Source organism: Puma concolor, chromosome B3, assembly GCF_028749965.1.
Source record: "Puma concolor isolate L17-30 chromosome B3, mPumCon1.1.hap2, whole genome shotgun sequence".
Classification (NCBI taxonomy): Eukaryota; Metazoa; Chordata; class Mammalia; order Carnivora; family Felidae; genus Puma; species Puma concolor.
In genome coordinates this window covers 65,114,760-65,135,402 of record NC_141672.1, presented here as the reverse complement: position 1 = coordinate 65,135,402, position 20,643 = coordinate 65,114,760, and the positions used below count along the sequence as shown (strand labels likewise).

Genomic DNA, 20,643 nt, shown 5'->3' with positions numbered 1-20,643 from the left:
CCAACTGGAAAAGCATTACTTATGAAAGTTTGCCTGAAGGATATCAAACTCCTCAAAATGATTAGGTAATAATAGTAGTAATAATAATAATCCTATAAGGATTTTGTTAGGGTCATTGTCGTTTTCATTAAAAGGTATTCTCTCAAAAGGAATTCAAGGAGAAATTTTCTTTCTGGTCTCGGTACCAGAAATGATAATAAAATGTTAATGTTCATTGAGTGCTACCAAGAACTGATTAATTTTCAAAGGACTTTATATGTATTAATTCATTTAATCTGTGAAACACTTCTTTGAGTAGATAACATAATTATCTTTCTTTGGCAGGTGACTAAACTGAAATACAAAGCAATTAAGCAACTTGTTCAAATGACATAGCTAGTAAGTTCTAGAGACAGGATTAGAACTCAGTCCAGCTCCAAGGAATAGTCTCCAAACCACCACCCTTTACTGCCCCTTGGAAAACTTGTTCTGCTCCTGAATAGCCAGTTTTGTTTTAACTCATTGATTTTTGTGAATCATGAAATTAACTTTAATTCATTGCTAGGAATTTTAGACCCAAATTCCTAGCCATGTAAGAGATCTTATGGCATAAATGTTGCATTACAACCTAAATGCTAACTTTTATCTTTTATTTATTACTTACATTTTTCCTTTGTCTCATTATCCATATCCACTTATAAAAATCACGTGTGCTTGATATGAACACCTATCAAGAACATTAAGGAAAGGAACATTACAAGCCAGACTTATCATGGTCATAGATGCAAAAATGCTAAAAACATTAAAGAACTCATTTAAGCAACATATTTTTTAAAAACCATAATCAGGGGCTCCTGGGTGGCTCAGTTGGTTGAGCATCCAACTATTGAATTTGGCTCAGGTCATGATCCCAAGGTTGTGGGATCAAGCCCTGCATGAGATCATGCTGTGCCCCATGCTCAGCATGGAGCCTGCTTAAGATTCTCTCTCTCTCTTTCTCTCTCTCTCTCTCTCTCTCTCTCTCTAGCTCTGCCCCTCTACCCCACTCTCTCTCTCTAAAACAAAAAAAAAATTTTTCTTTTAATCATAATCAGATCGAATGTATCTCAGGAATAAAAAGATGGCTTATCATTAGAAATATGTGAATAAGGAAAGTCATCATATTAACAAATTAATAATATAATCACTTGAATTCATGCAGGGAAAAAAGTATATAATAAAATATAGCTTCTATTCATAGTTTTAAATTTTTAACTAATTAGGAATCAAAGAAAAGTTTCTCCCCTTCTATTAATAAAAAAAAAAAAAGGGGGGGGGCACCTGGGTGGCCCAGTCGGTTAGGCGGCCGACTTCGGCTCAGGTCATGATCTCACGGTCCGTGAGTTCGAGCCCTGCGTCGGGCTCTGTGCTGACAGCTCAGAGCCTAGAGCCCGTTTCAGATTCTGTGTCTCCCTCTCTCTCTGACCCTCCCCTGCTCATGCTCTGTCTCTCTCTGTCTCAAAAATAAATAAACGTTAAAAAAAATTAATAAAAAAAAAAGATTAACCTACAGCAAAAAACATATTAATGGTGCAATGTTGAAAACATTCCCTTTAAGATCAGGAACATGACAAGGGTTCCTATTGTCTCCTTTTCTATTCAACACTGAGCTGTCTCTTGCCAACAGAGAAAGGCAAGATAAAGAAGAAATAAAACAATCATTACTTAGTTATGATATGAGTGCACATGCAGAAAATAAAAACTCTACAGGTAAATTACCAGAATTAATAAGAATCAGCATGCAAAAATCAAATGCATTCTACATATCAACAAAAACCAATAAGTACAAAAATGTTAAGAGACATCATTCTCTCACACTTTATGTTAACTAACTGGAATTTAAATAGAAACTTGAAAAAGAAAAAAAATAAGAGGCAGAAAAAGAAAAAAGAGAAAAGAGATACCATTCTCAATAATGCTTTAAAAAGATCTTTGTGGAGAAAATTATAAATCTTAGGAAAAGACTTTTAAAAAAACTATATAAAAGAAGAAATATATCAAGTTCATGTATTAAAAACAATAATTTAAAGATGTCAGTTTTTACCAAATTGAGGTCATCTCACTCAAAATCCCAACCTTTTACTTGTCTGTGGAATTTCACACCCTGATTCTAAAATTTATACAGAAATACCCAACCAAAAGAGACAAATCCTACTGATAAAGGACAGGGTGAGGTAACTTGTTCTACTAGATATTAAGACTTTTTATAAACTATAGACTTTGGAACAGTATAATATTTGTGCAGGAACAGACAAGTGGAAAGATAGAACGAAATAATGAATCCAAAAATGATCCCATACACATATGGATATTTGATGTCTGATATAGTTCGCCCTGTAAATTAAGAAAAAAAAACGGACTTTTCAGGAAATGGTGCTAGGACAATATTCCTAATGAAAAAATGGAAAATTAGACTCCTAGCACACACAAATATCAACGCCAGGATTAAAGTCCCAAAAGCAAGTGGTAAAATATAAAACTTCTAGGTGAAAATTTAGGAGAATACTTTAATTATCCATGGATAGAAAAGGAGTTTGTAAATAAGACCAAAAGCACAAACCATAAAATAAAGCAAAAACTCAATAAATTTGACTGCATCAAAATTAAGAACTTCATTTACAAAAGATTCCATAATAAAGAAGAAAAGACATCGTAATATGAGAGAGAAGGGAATCATAACCAGCGATCATAACCAGAATATATAATAAACTCCTATGAATCAATTTTTTAAAAAGCAAATCAGAAAAGAGCTTCAAATAGGTACTTTCACAAGAGAAAACCTGAACAACCAATAAACAAATGAAAGGATGCTCAATTTCATTAGTGATCAAGGAAATATTAATTAAACCACAATGAGTGACAATTTTATAGCCACAAGATTGACAAAAGTGTAAAAGTCTTTGAATTTAAAATGCCCAATTACAGGCATTGGTGAGGATGGGGAGCAAAAGGATTCCTCACCCACTGCAGGTGAGAAGGAAATTGGAGGAGTCACTTTGGAAGACAGTTTGACATTACCTAGTATGGAACGGTGGTGAAGTCAAACACCACAAGGTCATTATATGCAGGCACAGAACTGGTTTCGTTGGGAAGAGTTAAAGCAGAGGGTCAGCAAAACAGGATGATGGTTCACCATTAGTTCAGCCTCCTGCAAAGTGTGAAGGGCCAGAGCATTGCTGGATGCACCAGGGGGCTCTGCTCCAGAGGCAGGACCCCATGAGAATGGTCTTGCTAATGGGTGGGTGAGGGGTAGGGACGGGATTTGACCGGTATCAAGCAAGCAGAATTTTAGATGCCAGCTGTTCAGAAACCTGTCTGGCAATACAGCTGCTGGCACCCCATGATCTTGTGGGAAATTGGGTGGGGGCACAGCTCCTTCCTCTGAGTTAAGGGGGATCTTCTGGGCAACCCAAACCCTCAGGGGCATTTATCAATCACCCTCGTCTCTTCTCAACTAGTAAAGCTGACCGTGTGCCCTACAGCCCAATAATCTCACGCCTAAGTATATGCCCTAGGGAATCTCTCATACACGTGCAATATTGTAAATGTATAAGAACATCAATAGCTGCATGGCTTAGAAGACCAAAAACTGGAAACGACTCACATATCTATTAGCAGTCGACTGGGTAAATAAATTGTGGTTTATTCAAATATTGGAATACTATAGAGCAGAGAAAATAAATGAAATTTAGTTATATGCACCAATATTTTAAAAGTCTTAATAACATGATACTTAGAATGAGAAGTCAATCACAGAATTCAAACAAGGCAAAACAATATTATATATTATTTAGGGATATATTTTTTTAGAAAAATTTTTAACGTTTGTTTATTATTGAGAGACAGACACAGAGCATGAGCAGGGGAGGGGTAGAGAGAGCGGGAGACACAGAGTCTGAAGTAGGCTCCAGGCTCCCAGCTGTCAGCACAGAGCCCGACGCGGGGCTCAAACTCACAACTGTGAGATCATGTGAGCTAAAGTCGGATGCTTAACCAACTGAGCCACCCAGGTGCCCCTATTTAGGGATATATTTTTAAGGGGTGAAATTGTTGTAGAAGGGCCCAAAGATTGCCTCTAAAACACTGTCAGTGCTCTTTATCTTAACCTGAGTTGCAGATACACAAGGGATTGCTTCACTATTATTCTTTCAACAGCACGTGTACATTTTTTACACTCTCTGAATGAAGACATTTCACATTAAAAAAGGCAGAGAGGGGAAATCACAAGTATATGAAAAATAAAGATACATTTCTGAGCATATTTCAATTATTATCCTTGAGATAAATTCCCAGGAATATTATTGGAGGATCAGCATGCATACACACTTCAGCAGAACCCCTTAAGTTTCTTTTTATTCTATATGCGTTTATGTAATTGCCTCCACTCTTCTGGATCAAGGGGAAGCCTAAATGAACGAAAAAGAAGGTGAGGAAGTGGGACTAGATGCAGGAACAGAGCCCTATGGCCTGTGTGAGGCTTTTCCACAGCAGAAAACCTGCTTAGAGTCCCACACAGGAGACATGCAAATGGTGGGGGCTGACCCCAGGATCGCAGCAGCTCTGTAGCCATTATGAACCAACACAACAAACCAGGAACTCTTCTCACCATCAGCCTGTAAATACCCTGCTGGGCTTCCCTGCCCGTCCATAGCTGGAGGCCTTCTTGGGCCATCTACTGTCAGCTGTCTCATCCACCTGGCACTTAGTGCAGCCTTGTCCTGTGTGTGCATGAGATTCATTACTGGCTCGTCTTGAGGGAAATGCCGTGACTTTAAAACCACTGATGACTATCAGCCAAAAGTCTGACATAAACATTCTAAGAGATACTTCCTTTTTTCAGAGGCTTTGTGGGGTGTGGAAATAAATATTGCTGCCTGGACCTGGGGAGAAAATAAATCTTCCCCTGCTACAAAGACCACTGGAAAAGCAAAAGCCTCTGCAGCTCTTGTGTCTTCGGCCTAGAGTGGTCCCAGGGACGGCTCTGCAGACACCCCCACTGCACCCTCCACTCATTTCTAGCAGAGCCCGTCCCCAGCAGGGGGAAAAACTTGTCTTAATGCCTGTCTCCCCTTTTCCCCATTTGACGGTGTCTTATGCATCTTTTATCCTCAGCACCAGCATGGTGACCGGTACTTACAACGAACTCTACTGCCGGAAGAAACTACCCTCAAAAACTGGTGGCACCTTCCTCTCTTTACGCAAAGGAAGACATGGGTTCAGCTTGGCAAAGAAACATGTCAAAAGCCACAGAGAGGGTGGGAAGAGGCAGAATCATTAGTCTCTGAATCCCATCCTATTTACTGCCAAGGCATGAAGATTTCAGTAACAGCTATATTGTCTACCAGCTCTTGGAGTCTCAAGCCTGCATCTCTGCCCTGGCAGAAACAAAATGAACTAATTAAATGCTTGCCACTGGCTTATTTTGGAAACCTCATGGAGTGTGTGAGAGTCTGAATGAATTTCAGGCCACTATTGATTGCTTCAAATGCAGAGGAAATCATCCAAGCATGGGAAGAAGGTGAGGAAGCTAAACCCGTGGCCAAGGGTTATTAATATTGTAATGCTTTTGCTTATTGGTGCAGAAAAGCAACTCTTGGCTATAAGGGACTAAAGCTTTAAGGCTATAATGTAGGAGAGTAAATAGAATCCTTCAAGGTTGAAGAAGAGTCCAACCAAATATTCCACCTAATTGCTTTGGAATAACCAAGACCACCCTGCTTACAGTGGGAGAAAGAAAATCAATAGATTGTATTTAGAGGAAACTAAAAACACAATTGGGTCATTCTCTGTGTGGCTAGTAGAGAGCGGTACCTTGGCATAGATCCCCAGAGGGACAGCAATTAAGTGAAAAGCAGTCCATGCTGCCTGAAATAATCTAACAACTTTTAAATATAAAATAGTTGGTTGCAAAACTTAAAGGCTTCCAGTAGATCTACAGAACTATCCATTGTGGAGAGGCTTTGATAAGGTGTGTGAACCTTCACTCACCCTCCCTCCAGCACGGACTCCAAAAAGGTGTGATTTAATCCAGTGGTAAAATTGATAAGGTTTTTAGGTCACAGCATTAGTCTCAGGCACAGAGATTTTGTGGAACCAAATTAAATCTCTCCTGTTTCTCACGAAGGACAATTCTTAGGCTTTCTATCCAGAGCTTTACATGCCCAACTTTTGAACTTTCTTATCCAAAATTTCCTGACATTGTCCATCACGTGACACTTCAGAGAACATAGGATGCTTTACAGAAATACGTGCCTTCCTTCCATCACTGGCACAGGTCTGATCCAGACCAAACAAACTTAGAAACACCTAGCCTCGGGCTGTGACCATTCCAACCTATCACCTCTCTGTATGTACCTTTTAATGATGACATTTGAAGTAACTAACATTTGTGAGAGTCTCAGGCTGGGGATTCGGGTGGACATTTAAACAAGGCATGTAATTTCTTTCAAAGTAGGTTATGGACCAAGCGATCCCCAGTACAGTGTCAAGCCACATGATTCCGAAAACACTTCAAAATTAAATAAGGTAGAGATCTTTTGCAGTATGGATTTTCAAGGCCATTATTAATTCATTCTGTGTCTGAAAAAAAAAAAAAAAAAAAGAACGTGTAATTTGATTTGTGGATTTTTCTAAAGTCAGCCGAAACTTGGCTCATCATTTCCCTTGACCCTTCTATTCAATCAGTTGGTCATCAGCCTCCAAAGCCCCCACTCTAAAATCTGTTGGATCTTCTCCCTTCTCACATTCCTCTGGCTGCTGGCACAGCCTCCTGGGGGCTCTGTCTGGTGCCCTGGGGCCACCACAGGCCTCTGCACACCTGCACATTGTGCGGTCGCCCTCCTGCCTTTTACATCCTCCGTGCTCTCCACTGCTTAGAAAAGTCCAAACTCTTCAGCAGCATTGTGACCCCTCACAAGACCCCTGGCCTGCCACAGCCTCACCTTTCTCTGCTGTCTAACAACCTATGCTCTGGTGGAGCTAGAGTCCCCTTTCCTCAAATAGGTCTGGCACTTCATGTCTCTGCCCTTTTTTACACGACACTCTGCCTAAGGTAACTCTTCCTTGCTCCCTTCCCAGGAAAAAATTCTACTTATTCAACCCCCTGCTCCTCACTACTTCCTGAAGTCTCCCCGTTTCCCTCTCTTCTACACTTCCCGTTGCTTTCTGGAACACGTTTAAACTCCTGGGTGCACAACCCGCTCCTTGCGGGCAGGGCCCTTGCTAGGCTTATCTATATGTGTCTTCTGTGCTTCTCTCGGTGTCCAGCACGTGGAAGCTACAGCACATCTTTGTTGAAAGAAGATATTCTGCTGGATTTCCAAAGAAGTGATATTGTCCCCAGGAGCTGAGACTCGGAGTGTTGGCTCTATTGTATGCTTTACAAGAGAGGACAGCTCCGTGAGGTGCATGGCAACACCCACACCCACTTCTTTTGCAAAAGCATTTATGTTATCACCAGGTCTGATGTGTAATGCTGATACTGCTGTGTTGACATTACGTCTTTTCCTTGTCACATATTTTACCAGGGAGATGCTTCTTTGCATCTCTATCAGAGAAAAGCACTCCTGAAAATGGCTTCTCTAAACTCGGAGATTAAAGCTACTTCTTGTCTCAGAAACTATAAAGCTACCTGGACATCTCTTTTGGTTTTAGCTTTGTCACAAAAGTCGCACCTCTTACACTCCAGATGCATCCATTCAATTGAGTTCCGTGAGGTGGGGACAGTACAGACACGTCGGCTTGCCCAGTGACTTGCACAAACGAGGCACTCAGGAAGCGATTGCTGAATTGTAATTGTCAGTCTACTTTTTAAAAGAATATTCAGGGAGTACTGCTCCTCAGTATCAGTAACTTCCCCCTTTGCTCTTGGATGTCGCTGATCATTTAGCTATACACTCCACTTTCACCCCCGAGACAGGACATATTCACCTTCACTAGGACATGGCTTTTATTACAGTTCGGTTTGTTTCAAATTTGGCTATTTTAAATGTTTCCACATTATTACTCTTTATGTATATTCACATGGAACAAAATTTGAAAGGAAATACATATATATATTAATTGTAATATACATTAAATAGAATAGATCACATGGCACAAAATTCTAAAGGAACCAAGAATAAAAGGGAAAATTCTTCCCCCTCCCTTTGTCTCCCAGCCCCCTCCTCCCTTCCTTGAAGGCAATAAACATTGCCTGTTTTCTGTCATTTCAGAGACCGTCTGTGCATATACAAATGCACATTTTTTTTCCTTTTTACACATTTGCTAACATATTATACACACTGTTCTGCACCTGCTCTTTTCATTTAATTTACTTGAGGTTTGTTTTGTATCTGTCCATAAGGGCATTCTCATTCTTTCTACAGAGGCATGGTCTTCCATCGTGGCTCTAAATTACTCCTCCAAGTATGGCAGGTGGGTGCCCAGGCCCCAAGACATTCAGGACACCTCCTTGTGGCTGCCGTAAGACACATGCTGGGGGTAAACAACAAGGCAGCCTAGATCTCTTGAAAAGAAGTACTGCCCCTTATGAACCTGGCATATATATGGACTGAAGCCATGTTGTACCATATCCAGCTAAGCCAATTGGCCCAAAAGACTTTATGAAAGTAGAAAAGTATAGCTGTGACCTCCACTCCATCAACAGGGTTATATATTCTGAATCTAGCCTGTGGATGATGACTCAAGATGAACATACAATTTTCTCAGGATCTGCTCACCTAGTCTCTTTTTAGCTTAGTAGTAGTAGATCCAATGAAATTATTATTGATGAGATATACTTGTTCAGCCTTATCTAAAGTACCATTTAGGTTTTATACGTAATGACTTAGCTACAAGTTCATCTCCACCATAACCCTTGTATAATTTATGATTGGAATAAGAATCAATAAAACCCTGGAAGGTATATTTAAGATTCCTTTCTCAATTTCTCCTTCTCTCACTCTCTCTCTCTCTGCTTTGTACAAGATATTAGCCATCAACCACATTTGGCATGATTTCTTGAAAAGTTGCTAGTACCAAGATAGACTAGAAGTATAATACATACACCAGATTTTGAAGACTTATAATAAATATATATATACTATCTCATTAATAATTTTATATTGGCCGTGTGTTGAAATTATATTTTGAATATATCTCATTAAGAAAAATATGTTGTTAATAGTCCTTTCACCTGTTTCTCTTTCAGTGTGGCTACTAGAAAATTTTAAATTGCATGTGTGGCTCACGTTGTATTTCTCCTGGACAGTCTTGGTCTATAGCATGTGTTTACTTCCTACTTAATATGAAGTCAGACTAGAATGATAAAAGTACATTCTGTTTTAGCTTCTAGAATCTAGGTTTTGCCCTATCTTTTGTTTGATACATGTAAAGAATTTTAAAATTCAGAAGTCATATGCGATTTATCAAAATGCAACCAAGAAGGGGAACCAAAAAATGACCTATGAAAGCACAATTGGTACTGAGGATTAGGAATTTCAGAAGCATGGAGGAAGATGTCACGTTCACCAGCAGGTTACATTAGGAAATGCTTGGAGAGTCTCCTCGCTCATCAGGAACAGGTTAATGGAGCATGGCTAGGAGAAACGGTAACTGAAAAGTCAATTCCTGACTTTACCAGGCTAAGCCTTAGAACAACGACGCTCCTCTCCAGACGTCCTTTGATATTCTCTTTGTCCAGTTCCTTTTTTTCTCTGGCTGATTTCAACTTGAAAACTCAAAAGCAGAGTGTTAATCAGAATCAGGTAAAAATCTCTAGGATCTCACCCAGTCAAAATAAAAAGTCATGTTTTCGGGATTTCTTTTATAAAGAATATGAATTACCAGGCCTCTCTTGTCATTATCAAAAGCTACTCTTATTCAAGTTCCAATCATAGAAAGAACACTACAGCAGGCACCAAAAATACAAATGCACACAAGTCCTGTCCTCAGGAGACATAGAATCTGACAGGGACAGACAGAGCAATCCCTCTTCTTCCCCATCAGGAAAGGGAAATATAGGTTGTGAGCTGTCTGGCCTCCTTGGACTGGCTCAGGAGCCTTGTTTGCCAGCGTACGTCCCTGCCCTTGCTGACCCTGGAGCACACGCTGACCGTGTGAGAGGCCGCTCGACCCCATGCTGTCTGCAGTCTGGAATGTGGGTCCTTGTGACATTCGGGGTGCAAATCACATGTGAATCACCAAGGGTGTTCTCTGTCCTCGGCAGCTGATTGCCAATGTCAGTCTGCTCCTCATCAGAAGTGACACAGGCCTCCCTGTGGACATTCAGCTGCCCGTGCCTGGGAAACATCTCGTCACCAAGGTGCATTTTATTTACACAACATATGGCCTATACTTGGAGACAGACCTTTTCAACTCATGGCCTCAGAACTTCAGGAAAATCCAGCCAGTCAGTTTTGAAAGGTATAGAAATAGAGAAAAACTTCATTGAAGTTGCATAGACAATTGGGGGATTTTTTTTTTCCCCCTGGGTGGGGGTGGGGAAGATGGTTGTTGGATGGTGTCTTTCCCCTTTCAAAGTCACATTCCAACATTTGGCATATTTTTCTGTTTCTTCTCCTTGGCTAGATCTAGTCTGTTAGTTCCTTGGCTCACATCCCTCCTTGACTTCCATTTACTCCATGTTCCTTTCCCTGTGTTAATGGTTAACAGAGCATGTACTATAAATTAGCATTTATAAAAATCAATTACACTGCTTCATAAGACAGAGCAGAAACTTAGATTGTCTTCACCAGATCATTTGTATTTATCTGTTAATTATAAACCTTAATTGTCTCTTTTTATCATATTAATTTGCACAAATTGTACAACTTCAGAGTTTAGCAGTTTTCAAGCCCTTGAAATACAATTATTCTCTTAACATTCTTTTCAGAAACATGGTATTCATTAATGATTAGGTTGGTAAAAATTAGCAGTTCTGATAATTGGCCTTGGCTTCTCCTTGGCTTTTTTTTTCCTTTCCCCACTAAAATCCTGGTTCTCACAATTATGCATGCCTGTTAGCCTCTTACTGTGCCCAGCTCTGTTTTAATTGGACTTCATGGCCCATGAGATTTCACGGGGTTTTGGCTCAAAGTAGAATACAGTTCTATCCCAGTGAACTTATTCCAAGTAGGTTTGACTCTTTTCCCCTCTCCCCAGCAGAACCTGGGCTTTTGTCCCCAGGGACAGTCTACTTGCCCTAACCTTTGATATAAAAAGACTTATATATGAAGGGAGGGAAAAAGCCTTCCAAATCCCAGCTCCATTTGTGTAATCGTTGCCCTCCTGCACTTTGCACGTTGGCGAGCAGACATGAGGAAGAAGGGGCTCTCTAGGCATTCCCCAGCCACCTCTCAATTATAGTTCTGTTTTCACTCAATGTGGCAGCCACTTAGAAGGAGTCATATGTCACACAGCATATATCCAAAGGCCAAAATAAGCTTTCTTCTTTCAAGAGGCTGTGCAAATCGGAGTTATGGGAAGTGATCCAGGCTGAGGGACAAGGCGTCCCGACCACCCTGGAACCAAGGGGCTTCCTGTCTTGGGCACTGTAGGCATGTTCCAGATGGCTTGCCTCCAACTTTGATGATGCTGACAGATAAGCTGCATGTTCTGTCCCACAGGAGCCATGAGGAGGAGGACACACCCACATAAGGGAACAAAGATGAAGATTTTTTCCTATCCCACTTGGAAAACCCAGCCACTTTCCCCTGAATAGTGGGGTTCACCAAGTGTGAGGTGGTTATCCAAGATTATAGGACCAAGCGTCTGATACAACTAGAATTCTCTGAGTTCTCTGACCGGGTATCTGGAAATGCTTAGCTCAGCATGATTCTGTCCCTTCAGAAGCAACAGTTCTCATCTGTCATCTGAGACAGGACCTCAGCCACATACAAATTTGCGAGTCAAGATCTGAAGTCTCTGAGCTGTGGTTTTGCAGGGATTTGTTCATTTCACTGGTTTACTGAAGGTGCTGTGAAAAGTCTGGCTGGCCAGTAGGGACTGGCCCAAAAGGGACACAGGAAGAGAACAGCTCACCAATGTGCTAGAGTATGAGAGGACTGGCTCCATCAGAAGGGAAAGGCTTCTCTGTGTGCTTCAGATACAGGAACACTCTACAGTACTCTTCATATCAGGTTTCATTTAAAATAAGGTATGTTTTCCCACCCATAAAGTACTCACCAGCTAGATCTGTCAACATTCTCTTTACAGTTTGGTTTCCTCCCTTCCTGGCTTGTGCCAGCTTGTGCCATAGAAATGTAGTCAGAATGCCTCTCAACGGTCTCTCCCCATCCCACAGTTTCTATCAAATGGGGCGATTCAGCCCCTCATGCCAGTGCCCGGCACCCAGGACTAAATCCAGTGACGAGGTGGAAACTATTCCCGGAGAATGACACATTTTGGCTGAAAATAAGGCATCGACTCAGCCACTATCACTTCTGTGAACCAGGAGAGAGGACTGCTCTCATTCTCTGAACTGACTTGACAAGCAATTGGTCAGAGTGCTGAGAACGTATCTGCCTGGTTAGCACCTTGGGGAAACGGTGGGAGGTGGAAGCAGAATTTTCCACCTCCAAGAGCTTCTTTCTTTGAAAATGTCTCTGCAGGAAAATCATCAGGTATTTCGGGTCATCTCGCGCTAACTGTGACAGTGTCGTTGCCTGCTGTTTTTCCACCTCAAGTGTGAATAAACAACAGTGTGCTAGACATTTAGACCTACTCTTGCCAGCTGCCCACCCTTGCTTCCTTCTCACTCATCCTCCCTGTTTGGTACCTCCACACCTTCCTCTGTAGCTCAGGCATCACTGTCCTTAGGCTGTCATGGCACAGGTCAGCTAACAGGGCATCTGATGATGTCAGTCTAAGTAGAAGCAGCTGTCACTGACCAGTGTGGTTAATGAAAACTCAGCCATTGGTTGTCATGGAGCTCCAAAACAGGTGAAGAGAGAAGGGCTATGCCAGCCTGTTCACGGGCAACCACAGAGTCAAGACTAAGCTGGGAGCTACGATTTCAAATTGATAGAGGGGAACCAAATAAGAAATCTGAACTCTACCTCAGGCCAGTCTGCCTGAGACTTACAAGTAAGAATTAGGATGTAAAAAAAAACCTTTCATAATAAATACATAAATCTACCACTTAGATATGGACCCTGGTGCAGTGTACAACCTGTGTAACTACGTGCAGTATCTCTGCCAAAGGAGATAATCAAAAACAATAATAACAGTAGCTAATGAGCTCTTTGTGTGAGTTCTGGGCTGAGCACTTCACATGTATTATCTCATCTAATCTTCACATCAACCCTGAGGATGATTATTATCCCATTTAGGTCTTGCAAATTAGGATACTGAGACTGACCAATCTGCCAAGACCAGAAGTTATTAGGTGTCAGGGTCAAGTTGAATGCAGGTGGGTCTTACCCCAGAATCCGAATTCTTGTCCACTATGCTCACAGAAGTGGAAACACAGCAATCCATGTAACTTTGGATGTATATTAAAATAAATGCACTGTTTTAGAGAAGATTCCCTTGGAGCACAGCCTTGAAAAAGGGACTTGGGTGCCTGTGATCTGTTGAGGGCAGGCTCTTCAGGAGAAACCTGCAAAGCTAGCAAGGGAAGTGGGAGAGTGAAAGGCAAGATGCTGAGCAAGGATGTGGTCTCAGGTAACACCCAGCTCGGCCTAATCCACGAGACTCCAGAGGATACATTATACAGCAGAATTGTCCCACTTTGAGGAAAAGAGGCCAGCCTGTTGCACTCCCCTTAAATCATTCAGTCATTGGCCATGAGGGTCAAGCAGTGGAAAGTACCATGCGTCTCCAAATGAGATGACTCCCAAGAAGGCCACAGATGTACCGCCTTGGCTATAGCACCTTCAGCAACTGAAGGATGAATGCGCCAGCAGGTGAAGAGAGTCTGGGTGGGGCACTAATAGCATCTATTACAGTTACCCAGTACATTTTGGGAAAGGGTCAGCAGCTGTGACTTCTGTGATGTGTTAAGGGTACACTCCCACTTGAGTTAAAAGTAGAATTTTATCCATCATGTAACTTTGAAGTTACAGTCTAACCACGACCAACCATATGGCACCAACAGGTGCTTATCACTCTTTAAGACAGTATTGCGGGACACTCGTCAGATACCATCACAACTGCAATCCAAAAACTGACCAAGCTTCCACTGCCTACTCCAAATTACCAAGAGGGGAATTTGTAAGGCTGATATGACCAGTTTCCAAAGCACCTTTCCAGCCTCATTTTCCACACCATCACTTCAGACAACCTATGCTGCAATGTTCATTTGGAGAACTCTTCTCAATTAACCATGAACTTTCTCACACTCGTGCTTTTCTTAATGCTGTTGCCTGAATTTAGAGTGCCCTCTTTCAGCTCTTCTTTGTCTCGTAAAATTTTAGTTAAGGCCCTTCTGTTGCAAGAAATAGAAACCTACTCAAGCTAACAAGTGGGATTTATATAAGGAATCTGGATCTTTCAAGAAGAAAGGAAAGGCTTTCACAAAGGAAATGCTAATGGAAGCTGGAAAGTCAGCTCTCTCCCTGATACGTTGTCCTCTTGTTATAGCATAAAACTTTGAAGGTGGCTTCTTGGTTAGGGCTGACCTTTCTATTAACCTCTTCACATAGGAGTGGGTCCCCAACAGCCATATACAAGCCGCATAACCTGCTCCCATTCCAAGGCCACAGGTACTGGACCAGGAAGAGATACTTGGTATCCTCTGGGGCAATCTGAATTTGGAAGTAAGACTAAAAGTTAGATTCTAGTTCAGTCTGGCCTGCTGTCTTGACCAAGGAAGATATAAAACTCGAAGTTATGGGATGGCCATCTTGCAAGGTAGACCAATTAGCAGAGAAAGCCAGTCTGCAAACAGAAGAGGGTAGAGCCAAAATGTGGTGAGAAATGGCCAGGTCCTGACAGCTTTCCAGTTTCTGGGTCCAGTCTCCCCCTGAGATGCAGCTACATATCTGCCCTGCAGCCTGTCTCCTCATAATAAAGGCTTATTTTCCGTTTAACAAGCTCAACTGGAATTCAGGAACTTGCAACCAAAGACTCCTCAACAACACACCCATCCCTACTCACCAGTGTGTCTGTTTACTTTGTCTCTTCTACCCTTCCTTTCCCTCTACCTTCCTACCCTTCTTTTCCCTCTCTTTTCTTCCCTTTCCTTCTGCTCCTCCTCTTCCTCCTCCTCTGCCTCTTCTCTCTTTTTCTCCTCCTCCTCCTACACTCCCCCTCCATTTCTCTCTCTTTTTCTCTCTCTTACCCCCTCCATCCTCTTTTCCCTTCCTCTTTTCCCCCTCCTCTCTCCTACTGAGCTTTACTCATCTGCTCTCAGAATCCAAACATGGCTGCACCTTTATGTCTGCCCAGCAACAAAGCTACCATTCAGTTGCTCTCAATTCTAGACTCCCAGGAAAACTTAATGACATACCCATTGTGCCATCTCCCCTAAGACCCTTGGTTCTATAAAATTTAACAAGGAGATCCAGAATCCCATACAAACACAGGTGAAGAGCCCACAGTCACTACAGGGAGGTGCCAACTGAAACATCCAAGTACAGTATGCCCTGTAAGGGCTTCCATGTCCCTCAGTAATATTTTATTTCTGTTCCCTCTATAACTCCATCACACGTTGCTTGCACCTCTAATGACCTTGTCATTTTCCATTCCTTTAAATCTTATTTATATATAGAACCCTGCAATAAAACTTTCTTGAGGCATGGTGGACACATCATATGCACTGAAAACATTAACTTTAATCTTATTTTTGTACATGAACAGGGATGGGTAATAATTGCACTTTGAATTTTGATGGGTGTTCAAGAGATAATATGCATTTTGGGATGAAGAACCTTCTCAAAATATTATTTTCTTCTATATTTCCAACTAGTCTGTCCTCTCCAATCCATGGTACTTTGTATATATTTATTAAATAATGATCACATCGAGTTGTCTTTATTTATTTCAATGTCTAATGCCTCAACTGGACTATGAGCTCCCTGAAGACAGGGGCCATGTCTTTTTTATCTTTCTATCTCTAACCTAGTACAAGCCTGATACACAAAAAAACATCTACTGAATTTTTTTTGTTGGATTGGATTGAATCCAATCCACGTGAGATCTGAGCTGAGGATATCTCACCTGCTAGCAGTCATTTACCTGATCTTCTGAGTCCTCTTTGAGGCCTCTTTGAGTCACCTCTTTGAGGTGAAACTTTTCTTGGAAACCACAATTTTGGCAATACTACAGGCTTCCTTTTCTGAAGGAGCTCGCTTTGTTTATTACAATAGAAAAACATGATAAATAATCTTGCCCACAAGAAACATGCTTCCTCTTTTTGACAATTTTGACAGCCTATTGCTTAAGTCTGAAAAAGGAGCCCAGAAATAATTTACAGAGGAAACACGGCTCAGGTGTCTTCCCCAGATGCTATTGGTATCTTGAGACTATCCAGAAAGGTAATTTATACACATATACACATACACAACAGAATTTAAGTTTGCTTTGTGTTTCCACAGGGTGTCCAAATACTAACATTTGCCATCTGGCCTGCTCAGATGGCTGTTTCTGATGTCTGCCCCAAAGTCTAGGTTTGCCTTTGTTTATTAGTAAAACATTTATAGAATCTGAGCACTATGCTAGGCACAAGGGATGCAACAATGGAAAGGAGCACTGTGCTCTCAAAAAGTAAGGGTAGACCATACAAAAATAATTGCATAATAATGCAGTAAAATAAAACTATCATATGCTAAGGTAAATCTTACAAAACGTAATGGGAGTGTAGGATAAGGATCCATTTAGTCTGCCTATGTAAGATAGGGAGAGTTCATACAGGAGACAACTCTTGAGATTATCCACAGAGAACAAACTGATCACAAGGCAAATAATGGAACCCAAGAAAACACCAACATTAAAGGATAAATCAAGGGGAATCCATGGAAGAGACAGAGGAGGAGTAGTCAGAAATGTAGAAAAAGAATTAAAAGAGAGTAAAGCCAGGAAAAGCAAAGGAAAAGAAAGAACATGGAAGTTCAACGGTGTTGAATAGTCACCTGCAATGAACACACAAAGTAACTGCATAGAAACCTGCACCAGACATCTAACTTTGCCTTGAAGTATAGCCAGCAGCATCTGTATCACTTGAGTATGTGTTAGAAATGCAGAAACTCAGGCCCACCCAGGACTTTTTGTACTTTTTGTACTTTTAAGTTTGTGAAGCAACCACACCCTTCCCTAGAAAAGTGGCAGCTTAGGATAAATGATCATATAGGTGACTTGCAAGGAAATGGCTTCACAAGGTTTCAAATTTAAAAATCAACTTGACAGCTCTACATAACACAAAATAATATATGCAGAGCATTCTTATCTATAACCTCCATTTAAACATTGTGAATTTTAGAAGATATTATTACTCCCATTTTACTGATGATGAAACAGGAGCATGAAGAGGTTAAATGCCTTGTCAAGGACCACAGTGAAAATAAATAGCAGAGCCTGGACTTGAACCCAGGTCTTCAGATTTGCTGGCAGGGAGGAGGATTCTGCTCATGGAAAAGAATAAGAAGTCAGAAATAGGGACACCTGGGTGGTTCAGTTCGTAGAGCACATGACTTTGGCTCAGGTCATGATCTCACGGTTCACAGGTTCAAGCCCCCATCCAGCTCTGTGCTGACAGCTCAGAGCCTGGAGCCTACTTCGGATTCTGTCTCTGTGCACCTTCCCCACTTGAGCTCTCTCTCTCTCTCTCTCTCTCTCTCTCTCTCTCTAAAAATAAATAAATAAACATTAAAAAAAAAAAGGAGAAGTCAGAAATGGGTTTGAATGAAATATCATTTAAAGCAATTCAATTTCCTTTGTTATAATTCTGGGTTTGTCAAGCGCCTTCTGATGACTGGTCTGGCTTTGAATTTTAATATTGAGATGGGGTGCCCTGGAACAAGAAGAGATGACAAGGAAAAAAGACAAAACTTTTTAAATGAATAAACTGACATTATCGTTCATAATTTTTTTTCTGAGATTTTTAGAATGAGCCAGTTTTTCCAAAACTGACTTGCCTTAACTGAGATGATAAACTGAGTTTCTAAATTATCAAAGCTTAAAGTCTACTCTAACCTATGTGAGCTTTACAGTGAAGTATGCAAAGGGTTAGGGAGAAAGTACATTAGGAGGGCAAGGCTGGGAGTCCATCTGACTATAGTGTTGGCTTCCTCAAGTTGGCCCACAGTTTTTACAATGTCTAAAAAACTTGGGTCTGATCTGGGCCAGCATTATTACCCAAGAGTTTTAATCTAGTGGGTGAAGGGTGGCATCAGATGCTTCTGGGCTGATATAATCATTTCTCCTCATCAGTCATGTGAACAAATCATGATTCTATGGAGGTCAGTCTAGTTTGAAAGAATGCTTGGCCCCTGGTGGTATCCTCTCCTGGGGAAAGGAGGTGGCAAAAGTTAGGCAGGGCTCTAACCAAATGGTCTTGGGTTCAGGGCCAGAGATCAGACCCTAATAGGAAGTAGAATAAAGTTAAGAAATCAAGAAAAACACCCAGCAATATATCACAGTATTTAAAGGCATAGATTTGGGAACCAGCTACACATGCTTTCAGGACCCAGCACTTCATCTTACCATGTGACTGTGGGAAAGTCACTTAACCTCTCTAAGCCTCAACTGTAAGACCAGATTAATACCTCACAAAGCCGTTGCAAAAATTAAATGCTAACAGATTTTACACCATACTTAACATAGTGCTATAACTCAGAGGAAACATTCAAAACCAGGTGGTATCATCATCATTTGGCCTGGGCATTCCCAGTGGCGTCTCAACGCCTCAGTGGGTAGACCGCTGGGTGAGATACGGCCCCAGGAACACCAGAAATGAGCAGACAAGCAGACTTCACCTGCTAATGGAAATGGGGCTTTGGATATTACCAGGCTTGGGTTGGGCTGGGTTCAGGCCTGATCTGAGCTGAACCACTGGTGAAAGGCCTTACATACTATACTTGTTAGTGTCTGAAGGGTTGGACATAAACAACCCTGGAAAGAAATGTATTCCTGAGGCCCAGCTCTACCTGCTAGCCAGTTAGCTCTTTTCTCTTGGTAACAACAATAAAAGATTTCATAAAGAAATACCTTAAAACTCTCGGGGTGCCTGGGTGGCTCAGTCAGTTAAGCATCCGACTTCGGCTCAGGTCATGATCTCATGGTCCATGAGTTCGAGCCCCGCGTCGGGCTCTGTGCTGACCGCTCAGAGCCTGGAGCCTGTTTCAGATTCTGTGTCTCCCTCTCTCTCTGACCCTCCCCCATTTATGCTCTGTCTCTCTCTGTCTCAAAAATAAATAAACGTTAAAAAAAAAAAAAGAATTTTTAAGAAATACCTTAAAACTCTTGACTGAAGTTATTTCTATCAGGATGCCTCAATGGCTCAGTTCGTTAAGTGTCTGACTCCTGATTTCAGCTCAGGTCATGGTCTCATAGTTCATGAGATCAAGCCCCGCATCAGGCTCTGCACTGACAGCATAGAGCCTGCTTGGGATTCTCTCTCTCTCCCTCTCTTTCTACCCCTCCCCCACTCATTCATTCATTCTCTCTCTCCCACTCAAAATAAATAAATAAATAAACTTAAAAAAAGAATAAATATTAAAAACTTTTCCTCTACATTCTAGTCAGCCTTGTCTTTCTCAGTCTTTCTCCCACATTCTACCTCCTCCAGTCTGAAAAAATACTGAAGAGTTATTGGAAATACTTTATAATTTATTCCATGATGGAATGATTTCCCTAGAATATAAACAAAGGGAAAGGCCTTTAGGTGATATTAACTCAAGCTGGTAGGAGAGAACATATAAATATTCCCTCTAGCGCTTGGGCAAACTGGTGAAGTTCACTCCCGGGACTTCCTGATAAGATTAATACAGAAAATTTCCTGGCGGGCTTTGTTATACTTTTGGAGGTGAGGAAAACTATTTCCAGGGCTCCCCAAAGAGGCCTATTGTGACCCAAGACAGCTAGTTAACCACCTGCTAGCAGCAGGCCAATAAAAGCTCCATATTACTCACACCTTCACAGGCAGCCAGGGCTGAATCCCCGCAGTTCTGCCGTCTGTCCTCCAGGCCCCAGGTCTGTGCCCTCTCATTCCACAGGCCACAGAACTGCAAATAATTCTTAGTCAGTAGGGAAATGATGAATTCTTCTTGCTTTTTATCTCCACTCTGCAGTGTGCAGATCATCCTGCCTCAGCAGAATTACTCTACCCTTTCTCTTTTTCTGTTCTGGGGTCAAAGTTTAGCATTAGGCACCAGCTTTCCAGTCCCTGCCTTCTTACTGTAGGGACTTCTTAGTGAAATGCTAGAACTCAAGAGGTCAAAACCATTAACACTGTCAAAGATGCCTTTTCTGGCCTGAGAGCTGGGGCCAGAGCTGCTTAACAGGGTTGAGCAAAGGCTGGCAAGAGAGTCTGCTGTTATTTGGCCTCTGTTTCTCCAGCTCACAACATGAGTAGGTTTTATTTAATTAAGCATAAATGATACCAAAATGTTTGCCAAAGTTGAAAAAATAAATAAGATAGAACTGGCAGAGGAGGTGGTAAAGACAGGAGCAAGAAGATCAGTAAGAATCTTCTTTAAGCTACACCCT

General features: G+C 41.5%; 1 protein-coding gene across 3 annotated transcripts in view; it reads right to left on the bottom strand.

Moving 5' to 3' along the window:
- Window positions 1-20,363, bottom strand: part of LOC112856378 (uncharacterized) — a 143,078-nt gene extending 122,715 nt beyond the window's left edge. The window contains exons 1-2 of one of the 3 annotated variants that reach the window (XR_015252443.1): window positions 20,067-20,363; window positions 644-706 (exon numbers count right to left, since the gene is read on the bottom strand). Coding sequence is in view for 2 of the 3 variants with exons in the window: in XM_086709949.1 (XP_086566075.1) it covers window positions 20,069-20,237 (169 nt within the window). In the remaining variant the exon portion in view is untranslated. The remainder of the gene's footprint in view (window positions 1-643; window positions 707-20,066) is intronic. The other 2 variants (XM_086709949.1, XM_086709948.1) reach the window with 2 other exon arrangements.
- Window positions 20,364-20,643: the final 280 nt, after the last annotated feature.